The sequence below is a fragment of the Acomys minous genome, assembly GCF_964271855.1.
Source record: "Acomys minous genome assembly, chromosome: 18".
Taxonomy (NCBI): domain Eukaryota; kingdom Metazoa; phylum Chordata; class Mammalia; order Rodentia; family Muridae; genus Acomys; species Acomys minous.
Window position 1 is genome coordinate 49,962,449 of NC_140501.1, and position 23,872 is coordinate 49,986,320.

Below are 23,872 nucleotides of genomic sequence, written 5' to 3' on the forward strand. Positions count from 1 at the left end.
GGAGGCCAGAGCAGGGCATTAGCACGCCTTCCTCTGTTGATCGCTACCTTAATTTCTGCAACAAGAGCACTTCCCTGAACCTGGAGTTCATCAATTCAGCCAGTCTGGTTGGCCCAACAGCTTTATGGATGGCACTGTCTTTGCTCCCCTGTGCAGGGGTTACATAACTATGGTCTTCATGTTTGGCTTTTATGTGGGTGCTGGGTCCTCATGTTTGTACAGCAAAGACTTGGCTCCCTGAGCCTCTACAAAACCAAACCGAACCAAACCTGTCATTTTTCCATAGGTTCTTTTAGACGCGTACGAGAACAGCAGGCCTACAAACCCATGTTTAAGTCTTATCTGCCACAGGCTTGGGTAATCTGTGACTCAGTCAACTATTGAAAAAAAAACCTGTGCCCATTTCTAAAGTCAAAGGGATGACCAACAGACAGGTTGCCATAAAGATCCAACAAGCTAATGAACGGGCCTACAGACACGTTTGAGCACCTTTTCCTTCTTCTAAGCATAAAAAAACTAATGTATTCTATAGTTCCCATAGATGGGATGGGGTGAAAACACTCCCATTGTAGAGTGGATGAAAACACTCCCATTGTAGAGATTATAAAATTGCTGAGTGGAGCTGAGGTTCTTCAAGGCCAAGGAGGACACGGGGCTAGTCTCCTGACTTGCAAGCCTTGCTACAACGTGTGTACTCTGATGCCTGGCTGGTGGCTGCTCAAAGGAGACAGCTTTGGGCTCATTGTGGGAACAATGAGTTGATTGAAAACATCTGGACTGGGTTTTCCAGCCACTTTCTCAATCTGGGCTGGCTTCCAAGCCGTCAGGCTCCACAGAAACACACGCTTGCTAATAGATGGCTGTTTCTACAGCGAGCTCATATTTGTTTTACTGCGTACTAGCAACGGAAGGGCCCCTCCATCTTGCCAGAGAGGCTTCTTCCCCCAGAACATTCTGAGCTGAGCAGAGCTGAGTTGCTAAAGGGGAGATTATGAAAGGAGGCAGTGCCCTTATTCCATCTGTAGCCAAGGATGTCGCCCTCACTTGGGCATGGAGGGGGGCCAGAAACTTTTTGCTTCCTACCTAGTATATATTCATTTGCTTTTGTGATGGCTGATTAATATTCAGTGTGTTTATTCAGTCATCTCTTCGTTTTAGGTTTTTTTCCCCCCAAAATAGGGTCTCACTATGTAGCTCTGGCTGTCCTGGAATTCACTCTGTAGACCATGCTGGCATCAAACTCCCAGAGATCCACCTGCCTCGACTTCCCAAGTGCTAGGATTAAAGATGTGCACCACTACACCCAGATTTCAATCTTTCCTTGATGAACATCTAGCTTGATTCCATCACTTGGCTATTGTTAAAAAAAAAAAATCAAGAGCACCTTTAAAAGAACACCATAGACTAGGAAAGCATGTGAAATCAGCACCCTGGGGCACCGAGGAAACTGTCACCCATCAGAACTGCTCTTTCCTCTACCTTTCATGCTTTGCTATGCTAGACCATGACACTTTCTATTAGATGCAGGATACGCAAACCTACACTTTGCTTAAGATGATATAATACTCCATGGTTCCCTCTTTGGTCTGGTCTCATGCCATTATTTTCTCCAATATATCTAGTACCCACCAGCTGGATTGTCCTGTTTCCAACACAACCTGCTTTAATGTCTGCCTGTGGAAATGTGAGGCGGTCCTAAGGCACCTACGGGACACCTGGATGCTAGGAAAGTGCTACTTGGGACATAAGATGAGACTCATATTTGAGACACACACACACAAAAAAAACCATCAGAAGCAAAGTTGTGTTTTACTTTTTCCACTCACTCACAGAAACCCCTCTCCTGATGAAAGGAGTATGCAAACAAATTAGAAGCTGCTTTGGAAGAGCAGAAAGGAAATGGGTTTGGATGCTGAGGCCTTGGTTCGATCGGGGCAATGGAAGCTATCCCAAGTCAGAACATGCAGGGTTCTTGGCCTTGCAGTGTTGGTAGAGTTGGGTAGAGGGTCCTCAGCCTGTTTCAGGTTACCGTGAAAGCCCATCAGAGGGTATGAAATAGGCCAACTGCCCTCTTTAGAGCTCTCTGAAAGGGCCATGGCTTGCCTTGGCTCAGAGAGGCTTCGGGAGCTGAGACCTGCTTGCAGGTTAGGCTGTGACATTCAGAGGGTCCCCAACGTCTGCTCAGTTTTCATCATAATTGCTTGAACCTTGGAGGTGTCCGGAGTCTCCAGGAGAGCAGCTACATCGTTCAGCCCATCCACAGAGCCCAACTCCCAGGTCAGGCTCCACTGGGCACTACCACCACCACCAGCCCCAGCCAGGACACTGGCCAGACTCTGTGGTCATCATACAACAGACTGTTTCATGAACTGTTTTCTGTATTCTCCCACAGAAAAGCAGATCAGCCAGCTCAGATTTACTGAGTGCATACCATGAACCCAGTACTAAAATAAAACCTCCATTGAGGCTGATGAAAGTCAAAGACACCTATATTTAGAAGGTCTATCATGGTACAAACCACATGCCACTTTATATCCAGATGGCTGAACTCTGTGTGTACATTTGAGTATACAGCAGCATGCATATGTGTTTGTGTCTGTGGAAATGTGCATGTATGTGTCATTCCTGAGGAGCTGCCCACCTGATACAGGTTTTCTGACTAGCCTGAAAACCAATAGGCTACAGTGGCTGGTCAGTGAGTAGCCCAGGATCCCTTGAATGTGCCCGCCCCTAGTGCTGAGATTTCCGGTGCATGCCACCATGTTCAGCCACCACCTCCTCCTCTTTGTGTGTGTGTGTGTCTGTTGGGGTAGGTTTAAGGATCAAACTCAGGTCTTCTTCATAGGCTCTTTATTAACTGAGCTATTGTGTTATCTCTCAGACAGCTTGCTTTAAATCCCTTGGACGTGCACTGTTCAGTCTGTCTATTACTTCCTTCTCCCCATCCTTTCCTGAAACTGCAGCTGATATAAGCCTCGGTGGCCCCAGCGTCCACTTGGATGGCCCTTAGAAGTTCATCATCTGGTCACTGCATGTCCACTTTCTAGAGACCTCCTTGCGCTTGCCTCCAGCTTCTCTTCAGGCTCATGGCTCAGCCCTGGTTGTAATCAATAATTAAACCCTCCTCCTTCTCCATCTCCATCATCCTGCTCGGCAGCTGTATCTGCACCATCCCATGCTACCAAACTGGCCCACCTGTCCTGCCATCCCATGCTGCCTCCTGTGGGTGAAGATCCACAAATGCCTCATCCTTTGATAGATTTGTTGCCAATCTGATTAAAAAGTAAATCTGTCTCTGGGTAAAAGACACTATCTTTGGAAAGTATTGGTCATAAAATTTTGAGGATATAAGCATCTGGAATGGAAAATATAAATCTGACCTAAGCCCTGGATCACTTAAGATAGCAGAATAAACAGAGATGTGGACATATGGAGGTTTAGTCAGATACAGGAAGTGGTTCTAAAGACCTCAGCTAATTGGTCTTGGCTGCTTTGGCTCTTGTTGCTGCCAAGTGACCCAGAGCAAGCCTTTAGAACATGTGACTCTGAGCATGGGCTCTTAGGCCAGTTCTTCCATCAGGAAACTTTCTGTTGTCTGGAGGTGAGGTCTGCAGAAAATGGGACCCCTTTCTTCCTGTCACTTCTAGGATAACTGAAAGGAGGGTTGGAGGGTATACGTGGCTATCTCAAGGTCCCCTCAACCCAGCTACGGATACCGTCACACCCAGAACTTTGAGAACAGAATGTTCTGGGTTGGGTCAGAAATGTTCTGTATTTTATGCTCACTCAGGAGAGTTTTGTGCAGATATCATGGCACTGGCCCCTGGTCCAGGGCGTGGGAACACAGCTCACTCTAGTCCAACAGTCTGATTCATGCAAAGGCCTGTGGGCAGCTCAGCTGGGGAGGAGCTTGACTGACCAACGTGGGGTGGAGATGCAGCTTCTAGAAGAACACATGTGTGGTATGTGTGTGTGTGTAAGCCTGCATGGACACCAGACGGTGTCAGGTATCTTCCACTTTATGTTTTGAGACAGAGTCCTTCATGAACGTGGTGCTCACCAGTTGGCTAGGCAGGCTGGCCAGTGAACTCCAAAGATCCACTTGTCTCTACCTCCTAGCAATGAGGCTTCAGGTACATGCCACCACACCCAGATATCCAAACTCAGGTCTTCACTCTTGGACAGCAAGCTCTTTACCCACAGAGCCATCTCTTGTCCCCAAGAAGAACATTTGTTTGCAAATGCTACCTTTCACCTACACCTGCGTTCCCAACTTGGGGCGTGGACAACAGTTCTTAAAGAGCATCATCCAGATGTCAGTGAGTGATATGCCATACAACATGAAGATGAGTGTGGTGGTGCTCATTTGTAGTCCCAGTCATAGGGGAGGAGAATCGGAAGATCCCTGGGCTTGTTGGCCTAACAGCTTAAACTACTTGGTGAGTTCAAGTCCATTGAGAGACCTTGCCTCAAAAACAAAACAGAACAAAACAAAACAAAACAACAACAAAACTCAAAAGAAAGAAACAAAAAGCCTAGTTGGATAACATCTGAGGAACAACACCTGACATTGTCCTCTGGATGCCATAAATGCATCACAAGGGCACATGCACACACACACATAGACACGATGATGATGATGATGATGATGATGATGATGATGATGATCTTCACATGGGTAGGACTCTAGACTGAGGAGCACTTTTGAGAGAGTGAACGAACATCCTACTTGGAAAGAGAAATCTGGAAGCAGGCATAACACTGCAACCCCTAGACACCGTGTGTGGCTTAGTGACATGGGCACAGGCTAAAATAAAATTCACCTATTGACTGAGGTCCCCAACTGTCTTGGCTTGCTTGAGACATTTCATGCTCAAAGAGAGAACAGCCTGGACAGTTCATGATGGTTTCTCCCTCTACCATTCCCTAGGGGCCTCCCACCCGCTTTCCAAAAGGACACACCCTGCAGGACAGATAGAAGACTCTTGGAAATTCATGCTTAATATTGATTACTTCTTTGAAGGCTAGTGAGGGAGTGTCCCAGCCTTGCTGTGGGACACGCACACAGCTCCACGGGACAGTCTCTTACCTTCCCCTGGGCCGTAGGAGGAGCTGGGGGTCCAAGACTTGGCTTCCACATAACCCACTTCCCGGCAGACGACGTGGGCAGCATGGATGGAGAAATCGTCATCACACACGGTGCCCCACTGGCCTTTGTAATAGACCTCCACACGGCCTTCATTGTGCTTCCTCTTCTGGCCCGCCAGGCGGACCTGGATCTTGACCACGTCAGAGGGCACCTGGCGCTGATGGTGCTCGGGAGCTGGCTGCTGGAAGTACTCAGGGTACTGGAGCTGGTAGGGCCAGCTCTCATACTGTGCTAGGCTCAGGGAGGGCAGGAAGACAAGCATAGCCAAACAGCCATAGAGGTGGGAGGCAAAAGGTATCTCCATCCTTGTCCTGTGCTGAGGAGAGGTCAGAGAATGGCAGCAGGAATTTTCTGGAAAGAGAGAGAGAGCTCTATTAGTCTAGCATAAATGCTATAGATACTGTAAAGCACTCTGTGACATCACCTTTCTGGTTCAGCATGCAACCCTCTTCTGGAATATATCCCAACCCATTTCTGCTTCTACCTTATGTTTTGACCATGCCAGACTGAGTTCCCAATGTCACCCACCACCTTCCTCATCCCTGGAATGCTGTCATCAGTACTCTTAACTCGATTCAAAGAAAACCTTTTCACTTCTTCTTTTATTTAATTTTTATGAATGTATGTGGAGATGCATGCTATTGTATGGGTGTGGAGGTCACAGGAAAACTAAATGTGATTCTCTTATTTCACTAGGTGGGTCTTGGGGATTGAACTCAGGTCATCAGGCTTGGCAACAAGCTGCTTTGCATGCTGAGCCATCTCACCAGCCCTCTTTCTCTATCTTCCTTTTTTCCTGAGTAGAGAAGTGAGCAGAGTTCAGGGGAACTGAAAAAGGATGAGGGGAGTGCCCCTGGTTGTCATTGGAGGGTAGCTACTACTTCTCAGGGCTTGGTCTCCTTGAGACACCAATGGTTTCTAGAAAGGAGCACAGATAGGAGGAAAAGGCTCTCTAGTGGCATCTGGCTTCTTCACTGAAGGGTCTCAGAGCCACCTATAGCACCAGAGGGAGAAGCCATGGGACACATACAGGATGGCACTCTCCTCCTGGTTTCTAATCTGTTCCTGATGCTTCTAATGGGAAAATCCAATTCAACCCAATGAAAAACAAGGTTAAGCACTGCTGGGGAAGTCAGCATGGGCTGGCCTCCTGGGGTACAAGGATGGTATGGTGGGGGGGGGGGGGGACAATGGGTCCCAGAGTCAAGCACAGGCTTCTCAGACCACCTTCCTGCTTTGCACTCCTTCCATCTCCTCACAGGCAATCTAAGCCAGTTTCCCCAGTCTTCCCTGCTATAGAAAATGTAGGCTCTGGTGATTTCCAAGAGATTTTCAACATGTCCAGTTGGATGACAAACTTCTTTAGGGCAAATCTTAGTCTTCTCCGGTTTCTCCACGACAGATTTCATAGCTTCACTGACACATTTACTCAATGGGAAGGTGATCTGGCTGCGGGGAATGAGTCATGAGCGGGGCATGGGGTCTGAGTGATCCTCCAAAGTAGCACTGCATCAGGAAGTCTGACAGAATCCTCTGCGACCCTGCACAGTTCTCCAGGGCCCTGTGGCTTTGTTCCCATGGGCCATGTTTGGGAAACCCTGCAGAGTCAATGACTGAGGTGATCACAGTGACCTTGGCCTTGACGGGTAATCTGCAGATTATGAGACTCAGTGCTCTGTTGGCAGAGGGCTACTGTCACTTCCTTTGACAATGATGGAGCAAGCTGGGAGTTGCGGTGCACGCCTTTAATCCCAGCACTTGGGAGGCAGAGGCAGTTGGAGCTCTGAGGGTTTGCCGCCAGTCTGGTTTAGATAGTGACTTTGAGTTCCCAAAAAGCCAAGAAAAAAATAAAAGGAAGGAAGGAAGGAAAGAAAGAAGGAAAGGAAGAAGAAAGAAAAAGAAGATGATGGAGCCAAGAAGGAGGGGTTCTGAATTCACCCTCAGAGAAGTTATGAGAGCCCTGTGGTAATTTCCTTCCTATCTATAGTATCTCTCCCTGGGGGACGGGAGTTGAGACCAGCCTGCTCCTAACTCACAGAAAAGTGCTAAACTCTTTGTGGCCAAGTGGAAGAGAAGTTGAAGGGCCCAACATCAAGGAGGGTGTGTCTGCTGTGGGGAGAGAACGTGCTAGAGCCCAGTGAACTGGGTTTAATCCTCATTCTGATATTTTTCAGTTGTTCAACCTCAAGCAAGACATTAAACATCTCTGTACATCTGTCCCCTCACCCATTGACTGTAGATCATAATCACATGCAGTCCACAGGTCCATTCTGGGGGTTAAATGAGTGTGCTGAATGAAAACTTAGAATCTTCAAGGTTGTGGGCATCACAGCCGGTGGGAAGCTACACGTACCTCCAGAGTGAGAATGTGTCTAGAGACCTCGGGTGCCTTGGTCCTCAGATAACTCTGGAACTCGGGGATCATGAGAAAAGGGCTGTACCTCCAGAGTGAGGATGTGTCTTAGAGACCTCGTGTGCCTTGATCCTCAGATAACCCCGGGACTGGGAGATTGTGGGAAAAGGACTGTGGGTATGTCTCAAGGAGGAAACCGATTGAGATATGAGAGCCCGAAAGCAAAGCCAGGAGCTGCAGTTGGAAACTGCAGGGGCATGGACAGCTCATTTTAACCATACAGAAAGGGACAGAGAGATCGGAGCCCTCAATTCAGAGAATGTTACTGTCAAGGAAGGATTGGCTAAATTACCCTGAGCTGGAGCCACCCAGAGCTGATCAGTCCTTTGTATGTTGGTTCCCTGTGGGCTTGCTAAGGGAGAAAGCCCTGAGTTGTCTCCAGAGCCCAGCCATTCTCACCCTAAGGCACTCAAACAAGGCCAGAAAATGGTGGGGTTCCTGTGACAGGTCCACAGTCTGCACCTGGCTTCTGCTTTAACACCTACAGCGGAGTACCTCTAAAGCCCTCCAAAGACCAAGCTCCTCAAGGAGACCTTGCCAGGTACTGTCAGGCTAAATGAAGGTTCTCTTTAGCTGATTTACAGTCATTTGTTGCTTTTGCTTTCCTCTGTTGTCCATCAGGGTTCGTGACAGGGCCTCAACCCTGAGGTTTTCCACAAAGCAACACACCTGTTTCTGCTAGGCGGACTCATTTGTATTAGATAAATCTTGTCACAAACAGCTATAAGACAGTAGAGAAACATACCAAAACACATATTATCATGCGTTGCATTTTGTTCAACAAAAGACCTGCCTATGAAAATGACCCCCATAAAGCCAGGCTGTGGTGGTGCATGCTTTTAATCCCAGCATTTGAGAGGCAGAGGTAGGTGGATCTTTGAGTTTGAGGCCAGCTAGGTTTACAGTGTGAGTTCAGGACAGCAAGGACTACACGACCTTGTGTGTGTGTGTGTGTGTGTGATGTGTGTGTGTGTGTGTGTGTGTGATGTGTGTATGTGAGAGAGAGAGAGAGAGAGAGAGAGAGAGAGAGAGAGAGAGAGAGAGAGAAGAGAGAGAGAGAGAGAAAGGAAGGGAGGAAGGAGGGGACCCCATAAGTGTATAGCGGAGGTGAACAGTTTCATAGCAGCCAGCACAATGCATTATCACATTATTTACACGCTTGCTGTGATGATGGTGGAAACAAGCCTCCTGTATCACCTTTGTCTAAAAATACACTGACACTAAAGCATCATATTTTGAAACGATAATGGCTTTACTACTTTTTGCTTTTGTTGTATTTGCTTGTTGTTTTGTTTGAGGCCAGGTCTCACTCTGTAGCTCAAGCCGAATCATATACACAGAGATCCTTTTGCCTCAGCCTCCAAGTGTTGGCGACTACTCCTCCTGCTTATGAACAGCATCTAATATCAGCTGCGCTATATCACACCCGCAGCGGCCTCACACAGCTTGGTTATAACTCTCTTGATTGCATCACAAGAGACCACAAGGAGGAACCGATGCCCGCCGTCCAGGTTTGTCAGGGAACATTCTAGGATGTGTAACAAAGCCCGAGTCATGGGCTCCTGACACTGAGGTGGCATGTGCTCAAAGAGCCAAGCATCCAGAGGGAAAGAATGTGCATGGAGATATCCCCCCCCTCCCCACCCCCACCCCCCCCCGGTCTCTGCTTCTCCCAAGGCAGAGGCTAGTGTGAAAAACTGAGAGAAAATGTCAGTACACTCCACTGACTGACAAAATACAAATCAGAGGTCAGGGGAAGAGACTGATGATAGAGACATATTAGGATATGGAGTGCAAATAGCATGTTTGGAAACCCAAGCCCAAGAGGAGAGAAAGAATGTACAGATCAAGCATTTGAAGAGCAATGGTGAGGAATTTCCCACACTGCAAGGCAGAGCAGTATACTCCATAGAAGAGACCACCTTTGGCCACATGGCCTGTGGAAAGCCTGAGGCAAAAGAAATCTTACATCTAGCCGTAGAGTAACGGGTATGCTACATCGGAAGAACGTCAGGAAGCATTCCCACAAAAATAAGGACGGAAGAAGATAATAGGATGCCATGTTCAAAAGGGCTCGTAAAGTAACAGCAGTCTATATTCATGGGAGGGGTGACGAAGATGAAATGAGGACATTGAGATAAACAAAAATGGAAGTATTAGAAGGAGATCTTCCAGCACTTGTGTGGAGGCCTGAGACAGGTATCGATGCCTTCCTCAGTTGCTCTCCATCATATTCTTTGAGACGAGGTCTCTCCATCGAAGCTAGAGCTTGTTGATTCAGCTCGATCCATCTGCCTTCACCTGCCAGCCCCGAGATTACAGGTATACACCACCACGCCCAGCTCTTATGTGGGTGCCGTTCATCCAAACTCGTCTCACTGAGTCATCTCCCAGCCCCCCAGGGATTCCTTCCAAAGGCACCCCTCAATGGCCTAACGTCCCACTGCCTCCCAATAGAGGCAAGGACTGGAAACAAAAGATAGCCTTTGGGAAGACATTAGAAAATGTCCAATAAATGCTCCAATTAAAAGACAAAAATCACCAAACCCAGACTGAACAATATAATCAAACTACATATTCTTACAAAAGACATAGAGACTCACTATGGAAAGATGGAAGAAGATGCACCATGCGTGTGCAGCTTGGCCAAAAGAAAACTGATCCACGGTGAGATAATCTGATTCCAGGGCAAGAAAACTACCAGAGCTAACAAAAAAGCCAATGGGCCAGGAAGCTACAACACTGTAGAGATGCATGGATCATTTCAAAATGCATGAAATAAATACTGACAGGATGAAAAGGAAATCAGAGCCATCAGCTGATCCTCAGCGGCAGTGGAGACTTTCCACACAAGACAGCCCTGGCACGGAATACACAAACAAGAGATTAACAACCTGACAATTCACAAGTCTCTGGAGACTGTATTCACCAACTCCACAGGACACATTCCCTTCAAGGACACACAGACTTGTCAAAATGAACCCCAAGTTAAGTCAATAAGCAAGTTTCAAGAGAGTCAATGAAACCACATGGAGGGGACTGTCTGACCACTGGAGAGTTTAGCCATGTGTCAAGGCTAAAAATCTAAGTCTTTGTCTTTTTTTGTTTCTAATAACATATACTGTGTATTCGGTAAGTTCTGACGAAGAGGGGTGCTGGTTGGGGGTGTTTAGTATAGTGCTTTCTAGCATGCACAAAGCCTGGGGTTCAATTCCCAGTATTACAAAAGATGGGCAATCCCGTAGTCTCAGTACGTTTGAAACGGAGACAAAGAATCTCAAGTTTAAGACCATCCTCAACCACACAGTGAGTCTGAGGCTAGCTTAGGCTCTATCTGACACCCTCAAAGCAAGCAAACAACAGACATAAAGGGAAGCTTGTTTTAGATCCTGGCTCTGCTGGTTCAATTCAAGGGCACTGGGCAGTGACCTTCTACTGTCAAAGTCTGAAGTCTAACACTGGACATCAAAGGCTAAACACAGGGCAACGGAGATGGAACATTTGTTTCTCCTTGTCTCATGCCTTCTTCTCCTTGTAAAATCACCACGATTAAACGTTCCTCCGAACACCACAGTCAGGTTCCATTTCTGCTTTAACCAGGCAGCAAGGAGGGAACAGATCCTTGGACTCTAACACTTCTAACGTTAGAGGATCCCCCAACAGTGGGGAGTGGGTGACAATGAAATGCCAGCCATCTCCTTCCAGCGCACAAGGCCACATGCATGTGTTAGGCTAACTCTCGGACATCCTTCTCAGGCAAAGTGCTGCTCTGAGTGAACCGTTGTGGCAATGACAGGATCTGACAGCCTAGCTTGGTACATCTCCAGGACATCAGTAACTGCTCAAGCACTGAACGAACAATGTGAGCCTGGGTCATCTGACTTTGAATTCTAGGGTTTTGTTTCGTCTTGTCTTGCCTTTGTCTTCGACACTTCCCCTTACACACACACACACACACACACACACACACACACACACACACACACACACAGACACACACACATTTTAAAGATGGGGCTCATTATGTAGCCCAGGCTACTCTGGAACTAGAAGTTCTCTTGCCTCCACCTCCTGAGGCTGGCATGTACCACCACACCCAGCTTTGTGCTTTCTTTTTCTTTTTGGAAACTAAAAGTCAATGATCTGCCAAAGGTCAAGCTGAGTGATATGCAGGCACTACATTAAAAAAACAACAAAAAGCAACTCCTATGTTTCTCAATATAGGAGTTACACACACCCCCTCGCCCATTTCATAATTTCAACTACCCATCCTCAATTTCATGAGAAAACATTAAGTGGAAAATCCTAAGAATAAAAACTCATCTGTTTTAAATTCTGCAGCTATTTCAAGTAACGTGATGAAATCTCATGCTGACCTAGGCCACGTCCCCTCTGTTCCCTCTACCCATGAGATCAACCACCCCTTGGTACACTGTATCTTGTATCTTGGCAGTGCACACCACCCATCCATTCACTAGTCAATAAGTAACTTAGCTTATCACCGCTCTGATATTGGGCCCGTCACGGCGTGCAGTGCCTATGTTCAGGTAGCCATTGTTTTATTGGTGATGGCCCCAAAGCACGAGAGCACAGAGGCTAGAAGCTCAGATATGAAAGAGAACAAAAGCCACAGTGTGCTTCCTCAGGAAAGAGAAGGCTCCCAAACTGAAGGTGCTAAGATCTACCCGGAAAAAGAACCTTCCACAAAATTGTGAAGACAGAAGAATTTTAAGTTAAAACGGTGAATACCAACACACTAAGATGCTTTGAGAAAGTGTCCCAGTTAGGTTCCTACAGCTGTGGTAAACACTGTGACCAAAAGCAGCTTGGGGAGGAAAGGGTTTATTTGGCTGACACATCCCAGGTCACACTCCATCACTGAGGAAAGTCAAAGCAGGAACCCAAGGCAGGAACGTGGAGGCAGGAACTGAAGCAGAAGCTATGGAGGGATGCTCCTTCCTGGCTTACTCCTCATGGTTTATTCAGCCTGCTTTCTTATATACCCCAGGACCACCTGCCCACAGGGGACACCACTCATAGTGAGCTGGGCCCTTCCCCATCAGTCATTAATCAGGGAAATGCCCCCACAGACATGCCTACAGGTCAGTTGGATGGAGGTGACACCTCAACTGATGGTCCCTCTTTCCAGGTGAGTCTAGCTTGTATATCAAGTTGACCAAAAATTAAACAGCACAAGGAAAAAAGACAGATTCATTGAAGTTGTATTACAGTGTATTATTGCAATTGTTTATTTCATTATACACTGTAAAATCCCTCACTAGGCTTAATTTAAAAATAAGATTTCATCATTAGAATGCATCTATAGGGAAAACATGATCTGTGTAGGAATTTGTGCCGCCTCTGGCTTCACACACTCACTGAGAGTCATCTCCAGCTGAAGGGAGACTGACACGCTCCAGGCAGGGTTGATCAACCTTTCAACATTGTCATCTACAAACGTTCTGAGCTGCTCACAGCTGTCCCGGGATACACGTGGCCCGTGGGCTGCAGGTTGGCCAAGCACTGATGTGAAGTCATCAATAGCAGCTTTAGCCCAAGGAGGAAATCAAGTCACAGAGGCTTAGTAAGTCAGGCTGGTTTGGTAGTAATTATAAGACAGGATCTGAATGTGGGTCACCAGGTGGCCAAGGCTGTGCCCTGCCCTGTGCTCTGTGGCCCTAGCCTGGCCCTTGTCCTCCCTCCACGGGCTTCAGAGTCTTAGAGATCCTTTAATCTTGTTCCAGAAAGAAGTGGGGGAAAATTTGATCTTGTAATTTTAAAAGAGAACTCTTAATTTCTGGCTTTGCATGTCTATAGATTGCACACCCGTTTCCCAGGCTCCACGGGCGTGCCCCTGCGCACGGCCACATCCTCCCTAGAAGAGGGGCTCTTGGCTTCTTTGCTTCTTCTGCTCCACTGTCATATGTCTGATTCAGCTACTTTTCTATTTAAAATAAGTCTAATGTGCATCCCCTCTCTGCTGGGAAAGCTATAGCGAGTGATGGTAAAAATCTGAGAAAATGCAAACTTACAAAAGGGAGAAAGTAAACGTATAACACAGCTGTTGTGCCAATCACCATCCAATCTGCAGTGCTCGCTCTTCCATCTTTTCTGTTATCTACTATCTTTGAAAACTCTGAATTGGGGGCTGGAGAGATGGCTCAGAGGTTAAGATCGCTAACTGCTCTTCCAGAGGTCATGAGTTCAATTCCCAGCAACCACATGGTGGCTCACAACCATCTATACTGTGATCTGGTACCCTCTTCTGGCCGGCAGGTGTGCATGCAGATAGAGCACTGTATACATAATAAATAAGTAAATAGATAGATAGATAGATAGATAGATAGATAGATAGATAGATAGATAGAAAACTCTGAATCACTGAGCATGCCCATAGCACCCATACTCAAGAGGAAGGGCTTTGAAATACTCTGGACTACATAACAAGTTGAAGACCAGCCAGAGGTGAAACAGATAGTCAAAAAAAATTAATTTAATTAAAATTTAAAAACAAAACAAAACAAGGTTTGGAGACGTAGCCCAGAGGTAGAGTGTTTGCCTGGCATGTGCAATCACAGGTTCAATCCCAGAAGTGGGGATTGAAACCAATTGGAATCTCTTTCTACACATTGCCTTGAAAACTGATTTCTGTCTCTCTCTCTCCCTCTCTCTCTCTCTCTCTCTCTCTCTCTCTCTCTCTCACACACACACACACACACACACACACCATTATGTAGGCTGGCTGGTTGGTCCGGAGCTCTCTATGTAGACCAGGCTGACCTCAATCTCTCAAAGATCCACCTTCCTCTGCCTCCTGAGTGCTGGGATTAAAGGTGAGCACCACCACGCTCAGCTTGAAAACTGTATTTTAAGGTTGAGTGTTATCTATATAGAGAATTCCATAGCAGCCAGGGCTACATAGAGAGACTTTGTCTCAAAAAAACCACACACACACACACACACACACACACACACACACACACACACACAGCTTTTTCTTTTTTCCCTCTTCTCTTCCTTCTCCTCCTTGTTCTTTCTTGTTCTTCTTGCTCTTGTTCTTGTTCTTGTTCTTCTTCTTCTTCTTCTTCTTTCTTCTTTCTTCTTCTTCTTCTTCTTTATTGAGACAGGGTTTCTCTGTGTAGCCTTGGCTGTCCCAGAACTCTCTATGTAGACCAGGCTGACTTCAAATTCAGAGATCTGCCTAGCTCTGCCTCCAGACTACTGGGATTAAAAGCGTGCACCACCATGCCTGGCTCACACACTGCTCTTAACTGAATAGTATATTATAGACATTCTGTCTAACTTCTCTTTTCTGTAGTTATTATTGTGATGCTTTATCTTGATGGTGAACTGAACTGGATGAGAGACACCGAAGAATTAAGGAAGACTTCTGCATGTGTGACTATTCAGGGGGTCCATAACGGGTGACCTTAAGCGGAGGAGAATAGTGAGTGACCCAGCCAGCAGGATGTCCCCTGGGTGAAGTACAGGAAGTGGCACAGTACAGGCATTGCATTATCTCTGCTTCCTGGCTGCCATGAGTGAAGTTCTTCTCTGCCATACCTTTCTTACCTTGACGAGCTGTCACCTCTAAAACCATGAGCCAACACAAATCCCCCCAAGTTGGTTTTCTCTAGTGCTTTGCCATAGTGACATAAAAGTACACCTATAGAGTAGTCAGTCATGTGGGTAAACAGTAGTCCTGCTTCCTCTCTTTGTCATGTACACATTGTTGAAATGAAAATTCGTGTTGTTAAATGTTGCACAGCCTTGGAGGTATTCCTAAAAGTAAACTAGCTAGGCAAAAAAAAAAAAAAAAAGGAAGAAGAAGAAAGTCAACTTTTCCGAAAACTATACTAACTGCCTGGCAGAAAGATGACCAGTTTCCACTGCGGTGAGCAGCAGGGAGGTTTCCCTACCCTGATATGCAAACATAATATTTTGCTTTAATTAGCATTGCTTTGGCGACCCAGATTCTTTCTTTGGAGATTGGATCTTTGTGCCTCCTCCCCCTCTAATTTCTAACTAACCCAGAAGACGGAAAAGTTCCAAGCATCTCAGAAGACCAGACACCCAACGTAGTGGGGCTGTGCGGACGCTGTGGCTCTAGGCTTCTTTTTATTCCAAACAGAAGTAGCGATTTTTCCTCCTTTTCCCACACCCGAACATAAACATGGTAAATTCCCCATCTGCTTCTTCACATATATGGAGACATCTGAAAGGATGGAGGCACCTCTGTTTTCCTCAGACCCACTCCACCAGCCCTGGCCACAAGAAGTCAGGAAAAGAGCTAGAGAGGTGACTAGGTAGTTAGGAGTACTTGCTGCTCTTGTGGAGGACCCCGGTTCAATTCCTAGCACTCACATCAGATGGCTCACAACCATGTGCAAATCCAACTCCAGCTCCAAGGGACTTGACACCCTCTTCTGGCCTCTGAAGGCACACAAGCACCACACACACACACACATACACACATATAGACAGACAGGCACACACACAGACAGACACAGACAGACAGACAGACACACACGAGAGAGAGAGAGAGAGAGAGAGAGAGAGAGAGAGAGAGAGAGAGAGAGATACACATAAACACGACACACAGAGACAGACACACAGACACACACATAAAAAAGAAAGGGGTTAGGGAGATGGTACAGTAGCTAAAAGTGCTTGCTGTGAAAGCAAGAGGTCTTAAGTTCAAATCCTGATCAGCCACATAGAAGCTGGGCATGTCCGTGTATGCCTGTAACTCAAGTGCTAGATATGGAGACGGGTGGATTCTGGGTACTTGCTGGCCAACCAGCCTAGACAGAAGGATTCAAGTTCAGCCAGAGATTCTGCCTCAAAAACAAAACAAAACAAAAAACAACAGAGGAGACACCCAACAGAGGAGGCTCCTGGCCTCAGCATACATGTGCACGGGCATCATGTACCACATACACCATGGGGGCAAGGGAGTGGGGGGAAGAAGAGAGGAGGGAGAAAGGAAGAGGGGAAGAGAGAGAGAAGATAGCCCAAAAGCCTGGGCGAAGCCCCATCTTTCCTTCCCTATTGAGTGGTCAGACAACAGAAAGCTGTGACCTCAGCACCCCTCTGAACACCTCAGAGGAGTCTCCTCATAGCCACAGTCTCGGAACACCCCCACAGCAAGGACGTTGCATCACAGACATCATGGAAATTCTGGAATCCTTGCTGTATGAGCAGAGGGTGTTGGCCAACTGGGTCAGCCAGACACAGCAAAAGACCACGGAGACCCCGCAGCTCAGGTCACACGTCCTGAGGCCATGTGGGGTCTGTTCCACAGAACCTTCCTTGAAGAACCCCCTACTGAACATCACCAGAGCGATACCTGGGAACTTGGCAGGAGATGGTGCTAAGTGCTCATGTGGAGGAGGCCGGGAAAAGGTCAACATCAGAAGGCTACAAGCAACATGACTAAGGACAGAAATATCTGACTGCTGGAAGGGGTTGGTCACTACAGTAGCTTATCAGAAGTGATACATTTTGTCCCCTGGATTTTCTCCCTGATTTGCAATTCTGTTACGTTCAATTCAATCCAGTCCATTTGAGGATACAGTGTCCACTTGGCTTTCCTGACAAGAGAGCCATCTGAGGAGCATGTGGAAAGAATTCACTCGGGGGGGGGGGGGGGACAGGACTCAGGGTCCCATGACTTCTTCAGAAACATCAGTTCCTCGAAGCCTTGTACGTGGCTCTTGCCCTAACAGTCACTGACCACTCGTGCTGTTCCCACACTGTCCCTCCACACACAACAGGACAAGTCAGTTCAAGGCTGCCCTCGTCTACAAAGTGAGTCCAGGACATCCAGGGCTACATGGAGAAACCCTGTCTCAAAAAACCAACCAAACAAGCAAAAAACAGAAACCAAACCAAACAACCAAACAACAAAACCCCACGTAGTCCATGAGACTTTGTGTAAAAAGAATCTAAGAAAAAGTTTCTCTAATCTCTAGTCTACAGTTGAAGGTCGAATATATGAGTAGCTGGTGTATCTTGGGTCACGCTGGCACTGCACTCCTGATTCCAATCAAGCAGTTCAGTCGGCAATGAGAATGTGGGCCAATGCTCGGCTGTGAGCATCAGAGGGCTGGGTTTAATTTAGAACTTTGATTTCTCCAAGTATGACTTGGAGCTGGGGAATGAAGCTCAGGCCGGCCCTTCTGGATCCAGCTTTTATACAGCACTGTTTAAAAAACAGAAACTCTCATTTATACAGTATGCTATATTGGAGAAGCTCAATTGCCTGTGCTTTATAAACTAAGTAGGTGTTAAATGGTGCTAAAGGAACTGGGACAGAAGACTACAGCATGTCTCCAGTAAGACTTGGAAACAGGGCTGCATCAGCCAAGGCTTGCTGCTCTTGCAGAGTTAAGGGAAGGATGGGACCAGTGGGTGAAAGCGGACAAGGATGGGGTCAGGAGTTAAGGGGGAAAGGATGGGATCAGAGGGTAAGATGAGGTTCTAGATCTTCAATGTGCCCCCATTTCTGGGATGCCTACGAACAGTGATACTTCAATTGTCCAAACAACAGCACTCGTGTCTTTATCTGCCACCCCAGGAACTTTCCAGTATATCCCAGAGTCTTTGATTTGATTCCAGGATTGACAATGCACAGATAGTAGGATTTGAAAATCCCTTGTGAGGGGGACTTGGGGTGAGATGGCACACAAGAGGCTGTGAGAGGCAGCGAAGGAAGGGAGCTGGAATAAAGAGAGATGAACTTTATTCCCAAGAGAGAAATAAAGATCTTCAGGAACCTGTGGAGGACGCGAAGGAAAGGAGCAGGAAAAAGAGGGCGTCGTGGGCTCCGTCTTCATAGTTCCCAGAGGAGTGAAAAGAAACGAAGCTTCTTCCTAAAGTGTTTGATGCCAAGGCTGCCCCACCTCAGGGTAGGGGTGGGGAGAGAACTAGAGAGAGATCCAGCCAACGGATCACCGCCCTGAAATGAGGGCGTCATGGTACCTCTACAAGAACCCAACTCAACTTCTAAACCCAAAGACACGGAACAGGCACAGTGCCAGATCAAGATTTGAAAAGATTTCTGGTTAAAAAAAAATGGTCACAGATCTGGAAGAGGATACAAACAAGCAGATGAATTTAACTCAAGCCCTAGAGAGAAAAGTTGGACACAAGAGAAACTCAGTCAATACTCGACCACAGCATCTTAGGGGAGGAAGGGCTTTGCTCAGTTTACAGGCTACAGTCTGTCCTTGAGGGAAGTCATGCCAAGAGCCCAAGCAGGAACTTGTGGTAAAAATTGCTTTCTTAGACTGCTCAAGACCACCTGCTCAGGGAATGGTGCCGCCCATAGTGAGCTGAACCCTCCTACAATTAGTAATCAGGACAACCCCACCCCAGACCCCCTCAACCAGACTTGCTCCCGGATCATTCTGATCTGGGCAGTTCCTCCTTTGAAGGTCTTCTCTCAGATGACTCTAGGGTATCAAGTTGACAGTTAAAGCTAACTAGGATGGTGTGTGAGGGTTTCCTTTTCTCCAAATCTTCACTAAGATTAAAAAAAAAATCCATTCTCAATCTGGTGAGCTAGAATTTTACTGCAGCTTTCATTTGTATGTACTCAGTGAATGATGAAATGAGCTGACCCCTCTATCCAAAAACAGAAAACAAAAAATAACAACAAAAACCTGCCTCTCTTTGCTATTTATATTTCCTCTTCAATAAGCATCTATTCCAATTTTCACATTCTTTGGACTACTCTGGGCTCTCTTTATAGTCCAGAGTATATTCATTGTGAAGTGAAGAGAGGCAAGATCCACCTCATTGTTAGGTTGCCTCCTCACTCTGTTGTTTGTGGGACCTTTAGAACTTGATGTAATTCCAGCTATCAATTCCTGCCTGTTTCTTTCCTTGTACTTTGGGGTCCTATCCAGGAAATCTTTGTGTGTTTCCTGAAGCGTTTCCCCTGTGTTTTGCTCTAATAGTAAAAGTAAGCTTTTAAAGTCCAAGATAAATCAAATTTATCTTGATTTGGGAGGGGAGGGCAGGGTAAGGTAAGGACCTACGTTCAGCCTATTATAGGTGGTTATCCTCTTTTCCCATCTACTGTTATTAGTTCCTGTAGAAACTACATAGTGTAGTGTGTGTGTGTGTGTGTGTGTGTGTGTGTGTGTGTATGTGTGTCACACGTGCATGTGCAGGGACTCACACACTCATCTGCATGTGTGTATGGAAGCCACACTTCACTTCCAGTATCTTCTTCTATTCTTTCCACCTTAAATTTTATCTTTTAAGGTATCTCACTGCATCAGAACTTGCTGTTCTGACTAGGTAAACTCACTGGCCAGTGAGTCCCTACCCATCTCCACCTCCCCACACTGGAGTTACAGGCACATGCCACCATACTACTCCTTTCCGTGGCTCAGGTCCTCAGGCTTACACAGCAAGCACTTCACCCATGGAGCCAGCTCTCCTGAGGTATATTTTTAACACTCACCAAGAAGCAGTTGACTAAAGATAAAGTTGTGTTCCACTGGTCTGCACGTCCGCTTGTATGCCAACAGCTCATTGCCTTTGTTTCTGTGGTTCTGGGGTATTTTGGGAGGGGGGTTGGTTTTTTTGTTTGTTTGGTTTTTTGGAGGGAGGGTTGGTTTTTCAAGACAGGGTTTCTCTGTGTAGCCTTGGCTGTCCTGGACTTCATTTGTAGACCAGACTGGCCTCGCACTCACAGAGATTCACCTTCCTCTGCCTCCCAAGTGCTGGGATTAAAGGCGTGTGCCACCACAGCTCTGGGGTATTTTGGAGCCAGGTATTATGCTTACAATTTTGCTTAAGGTTCCTTGGCTATTTCAGGCCCTTTGTGCTACTACATGAATTTCTCTGGGAAGCTAAGGAAGCCTTGAGTGAATTTATAAAGAGTGGACGAAGTCCTGAGCGATTGCACATTGCTTGACATGGGCACTGCCAGGTCAAGGACCACAGTGCCTCAGACCCATCAGAGTGGCAAAGCCTACCTCCAGCTGAGTGTGAATGTTGACAGTGTGTGCAAGTACAAGTGTTTACACACTGTTGGCCAGTGAGTGCAAAAACTAGCAACCGCAGCTTCTGCTTCCCACATAACTGCAACCTGAGACTACCAGAGACCTCCTGGCTGTTGCAGTAGTTGGTGCTGCGCCATCAGAGTGAGCACAAGCCATCCGATCCCAGCTTCTCCGCACCCGTGTCTGTGTCCATTCTTTGTTCCTCATCGGCCCAGTTGGGTTTCCAGGATCAAGTGATAGAGGACACAGCAAATTTTGGGATTTTTTTTTCTAGTTTGGAAAAGATTGACTATCACCCACTTTATATTGGGGTCTAAATTTCCGTTCTATGTTTAATAGTGTTTGTTTTGAGAAGTCAGTGCTTCAGTGCTTGCTGCATATAGATTTATTGCTATAGTTTCTTGACAAGTGGTTCCTTTGATCAGTGCATAGGAACCCTCCTCATCTAAGCTATCTTGTCCTGTATGTCTGTTTGGCTAATCTACTCCGGCTTGCCTTTGGAATCTATTGGCTAGGACGGTCACTTTTCATCCCCCCATTCTGACTGTGTCCTCACAGGCTAAGGATGTTTCTAATTGGCATTATTTTACTGTGTCTTCTTTTAAAGTCAGCTACTCTGTGTTTTAATTGGTGAATTAAGGCTACCTACATCCAGGCTTGTGCAGGTTCTATCTTTCAACACGCTGAACACTTTTGAATTATTTGCTCCACATTTTTCATTCTTTGCTATCTCTGGAATCAGTTACTAAGGAGTTATGAATGTTAGAGCTGTCATTGCTTCATTTTTCTTGAACTATTTCTAGGTTAAGGACTGTTCATCTGTTGGGATGGATATCATGCACGCTTTTTATGAGATGGTTTTCTTAATGTCTTCACTTTTGATCACATGTATTGAGGACTCTGCTCTGGGCTTCATCCAAGTAGGATTTCTTGCTCATGTCACATTCTCCTAGGCTACCTTTCCACTGTGTGTGTATGTGTGTGTGTGTGTGTGTGTGTGTGTGTGTGTGTGTGTGTGTCTCTCTCTCTCTCTCTCTTTCTCTGTGTGTGTGTGTGTGTGTGTGTGTGTGTGTGTGTGTGTGTGTGTGTTTCCTTATACACCCTGACCTGGCAGCTGAGCTAAAGTTAGAAAGCAGCATGTAGTATCTTCCCGTGCACGTGACCAGGTGGGCCAGACCCACCTTTCTATGGGTTTCAAGAAATACAACCCATTGGTACAGACACCGATAAAGTGTCAAGGGATGGAAAACAACCAAATGAACGGAAACTCAAAACTTAAGCCTGACAAAGTAGACACAAAATTAGTAAAAAGAAAAAAAATAAAACCACTATATATAAGCAAAGGGAATAAACAATAAAGAGGTAATTGTATTATTTCTAACCACTGAGCATTCCCCCAGCTGACCCTCTGTAAACTTATCATGGCCCCTCCTGGCTGACCTTTGTGTCTGTTTCTGTCTTTATTACTAACTGGAATAATGAAGCACACCAGGAAATAAGCACCTTAAATCTGTCAGCTACGGCACACAGTAAAAACAAAACACAGCAAAACAACAACAACAATAAAACTCTATCATTTAAGAAAATTGAAACTGGGCTGGAGAGATGGTTCAGAGGTTAAGAGCACTGACTGTTCTTCCAGAGGACCTGAGTTCAATTCCCAGCAACCACATGGTGGCTCACAACCATCTATAACCTGATCTAATGTCCTCTTCTGTCATGCAAGCAGAGCACTGTATACATAATAAATCAAATTTAAAAAATTAAAAAAAAAAAGAAAATTGAAACAGATCTTCCAAGATCTATTCAGGTTTCATTAAACTTTGTTATAAAACAAGAAAATCTATACAGATATAAACTAGGACTCTCATATGAGTGAGCTGTGTAGAAAATCATGGGCCTGGGGGTACCTGTGTCTGGCAGGCACTGCCACCTCACCCTGATTTTGGCATGTGACAAATCCCATCCCTGTGGCAATGGCTGCTCTGGCCCACAGCTCCCTTCCCAGAGTGCATTTCTCCCTCCAAGCCCAGGCAGCAACAACTACTGTTTCTGGCGAAAGTGATAGCAATTCCCAGCCATGCACAGCCGAGGGGAAACACATCACATACAAATCTTACACTGCATTTGGAGCATTGTACTTTTTGGCTTTTCAAACTATTCTTGTGGAACCGGATCTTTGTCTGACCCTCATATCTGTTCCTTTCCCCCAACTCGAGCTGAGAGCCCTCCTAGAAGAGATTTCTGTAGCCCCCTGTTATATGTGACTGTGTGGGAGTCTATATGCCTGTGTGCGACTGTATGTGACTTGCCTTCTGGCCTGCCAGGCCACTGGTCAGATTACTCATTCCTTCCAATATAGCTTTATTAGAGTTTATCTGTTGTTCTGATTGTGGTTTTCATTTTATTTATTTATTTATTTATTTATTTATTTATTTATTTATTTAACTCTTTTTTAAATTTTTATTTTATTAATTTATTCATATTACATCTCAATGGTTATACCCTCCCTTGTATCCTCCCGTTCCTCCCTCCCTCCCATTTTCCCCTTATTCCCCTCCCCTATGACTGTGACTGAGGGAGACCTCCTCCCCCTGTATATGCTCATAGGGTATCAAGTCTCTTCTTCTTTTTTTTTTTTTTTATGTGAGTGGGTGGTTTTCCTGCATGTACATTTGTATGAGGTGTGTGTGTCTGGTGCCCATAGAGGTCAGAAGAGGGCACAATTCCCCTGGAATTGGAGCTACAAACAGCTGTGAACCTGCCACGTGGGTGGGTGCTGGGGATTGAACGAGGACCCTCAGGAAGAACCGCAAGTGCTCCTGATCTCTGAGCCACGTCTCCAGCGTGCATCTTCATGTCTAGGGTCTAGAGGACCCATTCTTATCCTTCTGTCCCCAGACATAAAACAAGGCAGAGAGGAGACAAGCTACTAGAGGAGAGAAGTGTGGCCCATGTTGCTCCCATTCAAACAGCAGGGCCAGAGCTCAGCAGAACTCCGTCACCAATGAAAACCTTCTGTTTGACATCTCTAGAGATTTTAGGTTTCCGATCAGGGCCTGAGGTGAGTGCCGGCTCCTCCACTGGACTGGAATTTCTGCTGAGACCAATATGGGTGATTAATGATCTTGGCTCAGAGTCAAGACTGAATTCCGGAGCGGTGGGCTGGGGCTGCTTCTGACTAAACATTGAGGAGGGAGGCTGTGCCAGGCAGGTAAGGTGTACTCAGAGCAGGAGGGAATACCTCAGACACAAATGGAGACTTTGAGACACCAGACTGGTCCAGGCCTG

General features: G+C 46.3%; 1 protein-coding gene across 3 annotated transcripts in view; it reads right to left on the reverse strand.

Moving 5' to 3' along the window:
• LOXL2 (lysyl oxidase like 2) overlaps positions 1 to 23,872 on the reverse strand; it is a 94,259-nt gene that overhangs the window by 61,571 nt on the left and 8,816 nt on the right. For all 3 annotated transcript variants that reach the window (XM_084767690.1, XM_084767689.1, XM_084767688.1), the window contains one exon: positions 5,090 to 5,500. In XM_084767690.1, the coding sequence (XP_084623816.1) occupies positions 5,090 to 5,453 (364 nt within the window). In that variant the 5' untranslated portion in view covers positions 5,454 to 5,500. The remainder of the gene's footprint in view (positions 1 to 5,089; positions 5,501 to 23,872) is intronic.